Genomic DNA, 11,491 nt, shown 5'->3' with positions numbered 1-11,491 from the left:
ACATACCAATTAAACGGAGATAATTGACTCCACCTATTCATTAGAGGAATGACTCAGTATCACCTGTCGCTCTCCTCAATTAACCTGAGCTGCAGCGAACAGGTCACCCGAGAAGCTGCGGCTCATCCTTTGAAGTGTTCAAGGCCAGATTAGGCGGGGCTTGGAGCAACGCGTTCTAGCAGTCCCAGACTGTGCCAGGGGTGGAACAAAATGAATCTTAAAAAGTTCCTTCCAACGCAAATTATTACGTGAATTAACACGGGGGGCACGTGACTTCCGCCTCAGTAGCGATGGCGCCCACCTCGCTCACTTCCGCCTCGGTAGCGATGGCGCCCGCCCCTTACTTCCGCCTCGGTAGCGATGGCGACACAGCTGTTTCCGCTCCACTCGCGCCCCGCCCAGGGAGTCACGTGGGCGGCGCGGCGCAGCACCCGGAAGTGGCGGCCGGCGGGTGCCCCCAGCTGGGCGCGCGGGGCGGGAGCGGGAGGCGGGAGAGCGGCGGCGGCCCCGGAGCTCCTGGCCCTGCTGCTCCTGACCCTGCTCCTCGTCCCCGAGCCCTGCCAGCCGGTGAACGCCCGGCCAGCCGGTGAGCGCCCAGCAGTGATGAGAAAGGCGGGGGTCGTCGCTGTGGAGACGGGCCTGCCCCTGTTGTCAGTGCCCCGCAGCGGGGAGGGAGCTCTGAGGGGCCGGGTGGGCGCTGAGGCGAGCGGGGCGGTCTCGGCTCCTTCGGGACTGTGTCAGTCCTGGAGAGGCTGTGCCAGAGGGGATGGGGGGTGTGTTTTGGGGTCTGGAGCGGGGTTGTTGCGGCCCCTGAGGGAGAGAAGGGCGAGGGTCGGGATGCGGCCCCACAGGGAGCCCAAAGCCTTTGGGGCTCCGTTTGCTCGGGGTCTCTCAGGGGAAAGGGCTGCCTCAGCCTGTGCTGCAGCGGGGAGAGCTGAGCTGGGGTTTGCGCTTTTGTCCCCTTCTCCCTGCAAAGCTGTGGAGCCAAAAGTGGCTGAGGAGGGGAAGGAGCAGGGGCTGGGGGCAGGGTTGGTGGGAGCAGCGCTGGGGGAGAGGGGAAGGTTCTGCTGCCATATCCCGGTTACACATCAATCTTTCTCATTGTCTTTTAAAATCAATAATGAATGGAGTATGTTATTAGTGTAGTGGAATAACTCACAAGGAGGCTATTACCAAGTGCTCTGAGTACATCCCTAGGTGATTCTTCCAGAGGAATTGTTTTTAAGAGGTTAAAGTTCTTCAGGTTGTTTGGTTTTACTAGAAATGAAACTTGCGTGTTTAGAGGCTGATCATGATCAGCACAAGGCTCTTTGTGATCTGAGTTACCATCAGTAGCTGAATCCCTGTTTTGAGTTCATTATTTAACACAAATGGTTCAGCTTCTCTGGGTTGGAAATCACATGTAGTTGTTGTTAATATGAGTATTTATGTGTACATATTTAGTGCTGTGTTTCTGTGGAAAGGAGAAAAAAAAATTCAATAAGAGGACATTCTCTAATCCAAGTTTCCACTTGCTGGAGAGAAAGGCTGCCCTTAAGAGTTGTGATCACAGATGCTCCTTCAGAAGAAAGCTGGTGGGAGTCAGCCCAGGTGTTAGAGGCCAGTGGCTCACTTCTGTGAGTGCTGACACTTGAACTGGGAAGTTCAAAATTTGGGTTTCAGGTGGACTCTAAACTCGCTGTGGTACCAGGCAAGGTACAGGCACAGCACAAAGTCCACCTGCATGGTACCTGTTTCTTACCTGCTGAAATGGCACAGCTCTGTGCTGCCAGCCCCCAGCAGTTAGCTTAGGGGTGCTGAAAGACTGAGGTGGCACAAGTAGGGGGGTGATCACAGCAGGAAGAGGTTGCCAACCGTCCCTGGCAACCAGAGTGAGCAGCAGGAAAGTCTCCCTCTGTGGCACCTCTGTGTCTGTGGGAGCCCTGTCTGTGTAATAACAGTCCAAGATAATGTGAGTTTTAAGGCATTTCCTGTTGTTTGTCTGCCACAGTTTTATCACACTGTCGTTTTCTGGAGAGCTTTTAGAAAGCCATTGATGTGTGGTTATGGAAAGGAATTAGTCTGAACCGCGGTTTCCTCGCTCCAATGACTGCAGCCCCCGAGCCCAGGACAGCATCCTTGCACCTGCTCTGCTTTGCAGGTTGCTGGGATAGATATTTTTTACCCTTGCTGTAGTTTTGTACCCTTACCTGCTGCCAGACTTTGACAGAGAGCAGAACAGTTGGTGCAAGCACCGAAGTGAAACCACACAAATTTGAAACAGCAGCCGGAGAGCTGAACAGCCAACCTCGAACTTTTGAACATGGGAGGTGTAGCACATGCTTTGTGAAAGTGTGTGTTTGTCATGCAGTTTGGAAATTACTTTCCCTTTTAAAATGCAAATTTTGTGCTCTTGGAAGAAGGCAAATGAAGACTGAAAGATGAGGAAATTGTACCTAACTTAATCCAGCTGTAACCCCAGAAACTGGTTAAGCTGCCCACCAGCAGCTCTCCTGCAGGGACAAATGAATTGGAGTGACTCACAGAACACAACGAGGTCTTATTTTATGAAGAATTAAGAAACAAAACCTACTGATTTAGACTTGGCAACTGTTAAGTAACAAGAGCAAAAGTTTCTTTGTTTTTCTATGCTTGGTGCTGTGTGTGAATGCATGAAAATAATCTCCCAAGGCAGCTGGCTTTCAGAGGGAAGCTATTGAGTCTGCAAACTTCAGAAGTGTTTGATGCCATTTGTTGTATAAATGGAAGCTAATGGTCTCTTGCTGCTTGAAAAAACCCCAAACACTTAAATCTTGGAGCTACCTCAGTGTTTATTACTAATTAATGGAGTATTATAAGATGCTCATTATGTATGCTTGGACATTCTGGCTGGGGAGTGAATTAGTGGCATTCCTGTGTGAACCCAACTCAGAATCAAATTGTGCTGTGTTAATTGGTGTGCTTCAAGGATTTCTTCATTGGTAACTCCTGACAAGAGCCTGCTTCTGTGTGGATAGAATTAAAATTTCAAGGATTTTCTGTAAATTAAGCCTCGGATCAGGTGATGTTCCTGATGTGCTTTGGGACTCGTTTGGGTCAGTTGTACTCAGATGGAAAATCGTGACCTGAATACTGAGTAGGTTCAAGGAATAATGTCTGTGGTGTGAACTCCTGAGTGAATTGTATGAATATTTATTAGCTATAAACTTGGAGTGCCTTATCAATTTAAAAGAAACCAAGAACATGCTTTAGGTTTTGAAGCCACTTAGAGGCTGAAACACAATTGACTTTCTCTGCAGCTATCACAGGGGAATGCTGCTACAGAAGCATCATCATTTCATAATTAGGCTGGTGCAGTAAGGCAGTCAGGTGACTGCCTCTTGGGAGAATAATTGCATGGTTTGATGAAAACTGAGCAAAAGTGAACTTAGTGTGAGTCAGAGGTAGTGCCATCAACTGATGAGAGCAAATGACCCTGCACTGCTTTATTTACATAGCACAGCTTCCAAGAGCTGCCCTCGGTGAAACTGTGGTATTGATTTCTCATTCTCTCTCTTTTTCAGGCTGACCCAAACTGAGTTTTTTCTAAACATCATGGGAGAGATTAAAGTCTCTCCTGACTACAACTGGTTCAGAAGCACAGTTCCTCTTAAAAAGGTATGTAAATCTTGTGGGTGAAGTATCTCCTCTCATTTTGTTAATACAGAGCAGTTGTGACTGTGCTACTGTGCTGCTTTATCTCCTGAACTGCTGTCCCACGTGTCATGTGAGTGCATGAAAGCACACCCTTCATCTTCACACGCTCCTTGAAGGTCACTCCTGCCTGTGGTGGGGAGCAGAGCCCAGCAGCTGTGAGCCATGCCAGCAGTACCTGCCATCCTAGAGCCAGCCATGCCTGAGGAGGGAGCTCCAAAGGGGTGCTGTGTGCTGGGCATCCTGTGTGTGACCCCTCAGAGCTGCCTGGGTGCACTGGACTGAGCTGCCAGAGCCCCCTCCACTGTTCCTGCCCGTTGTCCTCAGGCCCAAGCAATGTCCTGTGCTCCTTCCCAGCAGTCAGGCTGCACACAGGCTCCTGAGAATGGGAATATCCTTAAATTAACCACGGGGGGAAAACCCAGACAGTTTCTTCTGCTTAATCACACTGTCCAACCTCTTTCTCCTCTAGCTTGGATTTCCCCACATCCTTTCACAGAGCCACAGGACAATGTTTGAGGTGTGCAGGGCTCCAACTTCTGCTCTCTACGTGCTGGGTGGCAGAGGGCATGCAGTGCACAATGTAACTCCTGACCCAGTAAAGCCCTCGTGTACCTTCTGCAGGTCAGGCTGGCTGGGGCTGTGGTTAGAGTGACCTGCAGCAGCCCAGATTGCTGCCAGGCTGAGACAGCCCTGCCTTTGCACCCTGCTGCTGCAAGCATGGTCACTGCTGTGGCTGTGCAGGCTGAGCAGCAGTGTCCTGTCTAGCCTCAGGTGTGTTACAGTTTGATTTTGGGCTAAGCTGGCTTGGGTGTGGTTCCTTTATCTGGGTGACTGTGTGGGCTTGCAGAAGCACCTTTAGGGGTCAATATTTCAGCAGAGAGATGTGTGAGTGCTCTGAGGCTCTGCTTTGTGGGATGCAGGGTGGTGAATGGAAGGAGCTGCAGGTTATGGTTCCAAGGGAACGTGGTCCTGCTGCAGCTCAGTGCCAGCAGCCACTGCCTTCAGCTGCTGCCACTGCTCAGGGTTTCATAACTGGGGATGTGTGTAAGCTGAAGCTGATGGTGACCTGGTGACCTTCAGACTGGGGAATGCCTTACCCTTCTGAGTGCTTCTGTCTCCTCAAAAGGCAAATGATGCCACAGTGGTGGATGTGGGTATGAAGAAATAAACCTAGTCCTGGTTATTGGAGAAAGAATTTAAAAAAGCCCAATTTGAAAATGTAATTAATCTCTGAAGCAATCTTTGGGAATACATGTGCCTGCATTCTCCCTCCAGAAGTGCAAAGCATGTGCAGTACAGAGGAGGGAATGACCAGCCTTGGTAATTGCTGTCACATCAGCCCAAGGAGGCAGAGCCAGAGCAGTTTGTTGGAGAATGTGCTGAGATGTTTCTCCTGACAGGCACAGGAAATCCACAGCTCCATCCTCCTTCCTGCTCTGGTCAGATATAGGAAGTGCAGCACAGAAAATAACATTTTTTAACTGAACCTCCGCTTTGCCTGTGTGCCTCCATTTGCATACACCACTCACTGTCTTATCTGAGCCCTTCCTAAAAGTTTTCATCAAGGGACATCCTGGCCCTGCTGAAAAGTTCTGCTCTTTGTTTTGAGGCAGTGCAGATTTTACCTTCTGTGTGAACTGTAGCTGACCTTGATTGATCAAACAGAAGAAGAAAAAGGTTGGTGACCTCCCAAGTCAGGAGTTAACCACACTGCTTCCTACACAGCTCAGGAGCTGGAGTTAAACTGTCCAGCATGTGGCTAGAAATCAACTGGAACACGTGCTTAAACCATTGATTCACTATCTGGGCTGGAGGAAAGAAACTTATCTCTCAGCTTCAGCTCTCTGGGCATGAACTAACTTTGGTGTTGTCATTTCAAAGATGTCAAAGACTGCAGTCTGCCTTTGGTCATACTCCTACAGGTAAACTTGGTAGTAGCCACCCTGAATGGATCCAACATTGCTGAAGGAATTACAGCTGAGAACAGCAGGGCCTGGAGCCCAAGGGTTGTGTGCAAGGAGCTGTTGTGGGGGGGGATTGGGAGGACTTTTGTACAAAGTTTATGTTTAAATGGTTTCAGTGGTCTGGAAGCTCTGGTATGCAATCTGTCTTTTTTTTAATAGAGACTTTAGAAAACAACATTATCATGTGATTCCTCACATGCTCCCAGAGCCTGAAATACTGGCTTTATTAGGAGCAGATTTGTTAGTCAAGCAAATCTGACTTGTGATACACTGTTCTCCTCTGATTGCTGGGAAACTTAATTGCTGGGTTTGAAGAGCAAATCCTGCCTGTATATTACTGTTCAAAAAGCTATAAAATCTCAATACAGAGGAGATGTATTCTGGCTGCTTGACTCAGGCTTTCCCCAGAGGTTTGTGCTTGTTGATCTGATACAAGATGCAGCTTCTGTTGGGCTGTGGAGTTGAAAGAACATCCAGAATAGAGAAAGCAGTTTCTGGTAGAACAGGCCTTGTCAAAACAACTCGGGCTTTGGTGCTGCCAGAAAAGAAGACCCAATCTTTAACACTTCTGAAGGTAGTAATTATGCTAGGACTTGTGGTACTGAATGAGGAGCTGCTCATTGTAGCACCTTGTGTGTGAGTAATCTCCCTCAGCCAGCCGTGTATCCTGGGCAATCCAGATGCTCTGAGATGCTGCCAGATGATGGAAGCATTTTTCCCTGCAGGTCAGCCTTGCAGTGCTGCCCTGGGAGTTGTGTGTATCTCTGTTTCTGGCAGGCAGCTCTAAGTGTTTCAGATCAATAATTTGTGGTGATAGCTGCTTAATTCTGCAGGCCTGCATGCTTCCAGACCTGTAACATCCTCTGTCCGTGGATGCAAATATCAGTGGTTGTTTAAAAAGCTGTCCCTGGGGCAGTGCTGGCTCTTCCAGCCTCCAGCTGCTGCTCTTGGTACCCTGAACTGACCTCCTGGGTCTCTCCTGAGGTGCAGTTCCTTATCCAGCTTGTCACAATGCACAAAATATTCTCTCTGGTGGTGTGTGGCCACAATTCTGTTCCAGCTGTATCCACATTGTCATTCTGGTTAGAAAACACCCTGAAAGCTATTGTGAAGAAGAGTAAAAATATTATAACATTTACTAGAAGATGGAGATTTCTAGAAGCCATCCTGGAAGCTGGCTGAAGAGCCTCACTTGTATTGTGTTTGTTCTCCCCTCTGTGCCTCTCTTTCTAGATAATTGTAGACGATGACGACAGTAAAGTCTGGTCCCTGTATGATGCAGGACCGAGGAGCATTCGCTGCCCACTCATATTTCTCCCTCCTGTGAGTGGAACTGCAGATGTGTTTTTCCAGCAAATTCTGGCACTGACTGGATGGGGCTACAGAGTTATTGCTGTGAGTATTCTCAGCCCTGTGTCAAAGGTGGTGTTCTTGTGCTTGTTGCTCTGAGTAGAGGTTGGATAATGAATTTCTTAGTTTTGACTTAGGGAATTCACCAAAAAACTTCGTGCTGAGTGGTACTACAGAGCAGTTAGCATGTGGATCCAGGCTGGAATCTGCTGTATGTCCACAGCAGTATTTACCCAAAACCTTGTGCTTGCACACTGTTGACTTCTCAGCCTACTTGGACACAGGTGCTTTTGCCTCCAGCTGCATCTTTGTTAGCCCTGAGGCAAATACGTGAGCTAGTCCAGGGTTTCCATGTTTTCCTCAGGGATGGTGGATAACATGGTTCTTAGACTATATAATAGCTGCTGATGCTATTTCACTCCTTAAATCCTACCAGCCTGCACTTCTGGGGCTTCTCAGCTCCTGAGCTGAAGTGTTGATTTGTACAATATATTAAACATCCTGGCTTTAGGAGTACTGCTGTCTTTTGCAGCAGTTCATGGTTTCTGTATCTGTTACATGCTACAAAATCACTGAAGAACCATTGCAGCCTCCCCTCCCACTGCTCACAGTGAGGCAATGCTGCACTTTCCCCAGCAAACTCTGCTCTGTGGCACTTGGTGTGTTTTTGTGTAACTGAGGGGGAGGTGTTGGCACCCTTGGGCTCTGAGGACCTTGAAGAGGAACTTCATAACATTGGAGAGGCACAGCATTGTCTTGAAACCTTAAATGTGAGAATTGGTACAACTTTGAAGCGGATTGAGCTCAGCCAGTTTTTTCTAACTTTGTGTTATTTTAGTTGCAATATCCGGTGTACTGGGATCACCTCGAGTTCTGTGATGGATTCAGGAAACTCTTAGACCATCTTCAGCTGGATAAAGTGAGTGTTTGAGACAAGGAAACGGACAAATTGTTGCAATAAAAAACCTGATGTTTGAAACAGTCTCATTTAAGAGCCAGTGCAGAAAATAGGATACAAAAATACAGCCTGTAAATAAAGAGCTGTGTTGCATTTTCACATTTGAAACTAGTTTATTTTTGAAGGTGAATGCCCTTGGAAATTGTACTTGGCCTGAATTCAGCTGCTGTTCCAGGCCTATTAAATTGTATGGGTTAACTTCATTTTTTTGTGAGATCCTGTCAAAGTTATCCTTCCTAACTCACATGGTGTAGAACACCACAGTTGAGTCTCTTGGGCTGGGATAACTATAGAGAACAAAGTGAAATGTTTGGGTTTTTTCTTAAGCTTGATGAACACAAAGAAATTGACACTGTGAGTCTGTGGGAAACATTTCCTTTTGATAGTATTTATCACATTTATATTGCACATAAAACCAGGAGATGAATGGAACAGTGATTCTTTCAAAAAATGGGTTATGAGGACAAGGTAAAATGGAATGACCTATTTTTGTAATGAAGCACTGTGCTCAGAGGTCACATTTCATCATCTATTTGTTTTGGTTTTTTTTTTATTTTCCCTTGCATTAGGTTCACCTTTTTGGAGCTTCTCTGGGAGGCTTTCTGGCTCAAAAGTTTGCTGAATACACACACAAATCTCCCAGAGTCCAATCTCTGATCTTGTGTAATGCCTTTAGTGACACTTCTATTTTCAATCAGACGTGGACAGCCAACAGGTAAAGCAGACAGACAAGAAGCAGACTCATGGCATTAATTTTTCTTGCAATGAAATGTCACATTGAATATGTTGGATGTGTGTCTAACCTGATCCCAGTCTGGGGAAGGGAGATGTGGCATGGAATACTTGTGACTTTTAAAAGCACACCACAAGAGAAGGGAAATGTTCACAATTCAGAGTGTGAAATTAGACAAACTGTTCTGTGATCCTCTGTGGATGTGCCATCAGATTTAAGAACTCTACCTGTTGTTTGATAAAACCATTTAGAGCAAGAAGAGTGTTGTTCACCATGTTTAAAGTATCCTTTTACCATATAACTGGAAGTTTCTTCAAGGATTGAATTTGAAGTTAAAACACAAGGTCTGTGCAAGGAGAGAAAACATTTACAATACAGCATCATGATGTTGAGTCATTGGTGCTTGAAGATATTGTTACATCTCTCTTATTTCTGTTTTAGCTTTTGGCTGATGCCTGCTTTTATGCTGAAAAAAATTGTCCTTGGGAATTTTGCATCTGGTCCTCTAGATCCTGAAATGGCTGATGGAATTGATTTCATGGTGGACAGGGTAGGTGGCTGAGTGCTCTGAAGGCTGTGGGGTCACTCTGTACTTACTGAGTGGGAGGTTGTAGATATTTCTGCTGCTTTCTTCAGTCATTGAGCCAGGAGGGAGGAATGAGAAGTGGATCTTCAGCAGGTGTTGAGTGTCACAGCCGCAGCAGTTTAACTGATTCACTGACCCTCTACCTTAGTTCTGTTTATTTGTGTCAATCAAGAGGAGTCAAGGAACTGAGGTGGAAAAGGAGAAAATGCTGGGATAGATCTGTAAGCTGTACTCTGGGGCAGGAACAACTCACAGAACATGGTTTAGGCATTTGTCTCACGCAGAGTAATACTAGATTGGAATTATAACCTTGATCCCTTTAGAACTATCTTCTCTTTGGCTGTATTGTTAATATTGCATTAACTTCCTGCAGTGAAATATGTTGTTAATCAGTGTTTCTCTCTATTACAAGTTGGAGAGCCTGGGCCAGAGTGAGCTGGCCTCAAGACTCACCCTCAACTGCCAGAACTCCTATGTAGAACCTCACAAAATCCGAGACATCCCCGTAACCATTATGGATGTAAGTGAGTCTCAATTTTTTTAATTAAACACTATCTCCTTCCTTTGGCAGGAAGAACCATGATATTCAGTTAGCAACTTAGCAAGCATTTGCAGCATATAACTTCCTATTTAGGGAAGCCTTCTGCTTACTGGACAACTTTTCTGTGCGGTGTTATGAACTAGATATTCCGTACCATAAGTTTCAGTATTACAGTATTGGCTTTCTAGCTGTCAGTGCCCAGATTTGCTTGTTCTGTTTCATTAACACCATTCCATAAAGAAGCTGAGGGTTTCTTCTAGGAGCAGCATGCAGCCAATCTGATGTAACAACAAAATCTGAGGCTCAGAACTCACTGCTGGGACTTGTTCCATAGGTGTTCGACCAAAGCGCACTTTCAACGGAAGCAAAAGAAGAAATGTATAAACTTTACCCTAACGCCAGAAGAGCTCACCTCAAAACAGGAGGCAACTTCCCCTACCTCTGCAGGAGTGCTGAGGTCAACCTGTACATTCAAGTGAGTTCCTGAATTCAATCTGAATGTGTTTAGCCACAAGAACAGCAGAAGGAAGCTTCTGTTGAGCTTGTTTTTGTTTAACTTCCCTGTGTGCTCTGTGCTGCTGATACCAAAGGGGCAGGGCTGGGAGCAGCTGTGTCCATGCTGGGCCAGCTTTGGGGGTTTTCTGTCTCTGAACTCTTGCACTTCAGAGCCGTGGTTTCACCCTCACAAAAGTTGCTCAGAAGCAATGTTTCTATTTTACCAAGACACTGTGCTCCTACAGCTGTTTCTGTGTTATTCCCTTGTCCAACAGATCCATTTGCTGCAGTTCCACGGTACCCGGTACGCAGCCATCGATCCCTCCATGGTCAGTGCAGAAGAGCTGGAAGTCCAAAAGATCAACCTTCACACCAGCACTGAGCAAGAAGAGCAGTAAGCTTGGGAGTGTCAGTGGAACAGAGGCATTGCTTTGGTGGTCTTCCTGTGTACAATCAACTGCTCCCACTCTGCCTTTTCCCTTGTGTTAGCCGATTATCACTGTGTGATTCCAGCAGGATCAACAGTCGGTGAACTACCCATGGACAGACACCTCCAGCAGTGTAATGGGATAGATCTGTTTCATTTTTAGTCTTTGGATTCAAGGAAGCATCTTTGAAGACTACACTTTTAAAAATAAAGACATTTTTTCTACCAGAGTCTTCACTATATCATGTTCCTAAGCAGAACGGTATTTCTTTTTATACTTTTCACTTGGCTGTATATATTACCACATGCAGATTCCGTACTTATAAGCTGACATATTTTTGTTGAATATTTGATTTAAAAGATGTATGTCACCCTCACTTATTTGCTTCGTACATTGTGTTGTAAGTTAGTTTGTTTCTATTTGAAATAAAGCATTTAAATTTTTAACTTTCTTGCTGCTTAAAAATGGTTTTCAATAAAACTTCACTTTCAGCAAGTGTCGCTTGTTTTGACTCCAAGAAAACAGCAGTCCTGGTTTGCTTCTACAAACACCTCTGGAAATGAAGAAAGCCACCACCACCTGCTTGATTCCTCTCAAGCCTTAACTATAAGGTTGTACTGGTTTAGCTCTAAGGAAGAATGCTGTAGTGTTTTTTTAATAAAGATGACAAGATATAATTTGCAACTTTAAAGGATAAAATCTAGATTTATTTTACAGACATTATTTTCCCCTTGAGATGCTGTAAAAAATAAATAGAAGGT

At 45.9% G+C, this 11,491-nt stretch overlaps 1 protein-coding gene across 2 annotated transcripts; it reads left to right on the top strand.

The window, feature by feature from the left end:
• The first annotated feature begins 484 nt into the window (after positions 1–484).
• SPG21 (SPG21 abhydrolase domain containing, maspardin) lies at positions 485–11,221 on the top strand. 2 transcript variants are annotated; one of them, XM_033070516.1, is made up of 9 exons: positions 485–586; positions 3,543–3,636; positions 6,873–7,034; positions 7,828–7,908; positions 8,517–8,662; positions 9,122–9,230; positions 9,679–9,786; positions 10,142–10,282; positions 10,578–11,221. In XM_033070516.1, the coding sequence occupies exons 2-9, from the start codon at positions 3,574–3,576 to the stop codon at positions 10,698–10,700; spliced, it is 933 nt and encodes a 310-aa protein (XP_032926407.1). In that variant the 5' UTR covers positions 485–586; positions 3,543–3,573; the 3' UTR covers positions 10,701–11,221. The 2 variants fall into 2 exon arrangements, with proteins under 2 accessions (XP_032926407.1, XP_032926408.1); XM_033070517.2 differs by having other exon boundaries at positions 491–567.
• Positions 11,222–11,491: the final 270 nt, after the last annotated feature.

Source organism: Catharus ustulatus, chromosome 12 (genome assembly GCF_009819885.2).
Source record: "Catharus ustulatus isolate bCatUst1 chromosome 12, bCatUst1.pri.v2, whole genome shotgun sequence".
NCBI lineage: Eukaryota > Metazoa > Chordata > Aves > Passeriformes > Turdidae > Catharus > Catharus ustulatus.
The sequence above is the reverse complement of the archived record's forward strand: the minus strand, read 5'-3'. Positions and strand labels throughout refer to the sequence as shown.

Coding starts and splice junctions, on each gene's coding strand:
- SPG21 (XM_033070516.1), top strand. CDS start 3,574: ATGGGAGAGATTAAAGTCTCTCCTGACTACAACTGGTTCAGAAGCACA. Junction 3,637..6,872: donor GCACAGTTCCTCTTAAAAAG/GTATGTAAATCT, acceptor CTCTCTTTCTAG/ATAATTGTAGACGATGACGA. Junction 10,283..10,577: donor AGGTCAACCTGTACATTCAA/GTGAGTTCCTGA, acceptor CTTGTCCAACAG/ATCCATTTGCTGCAGTTCCA.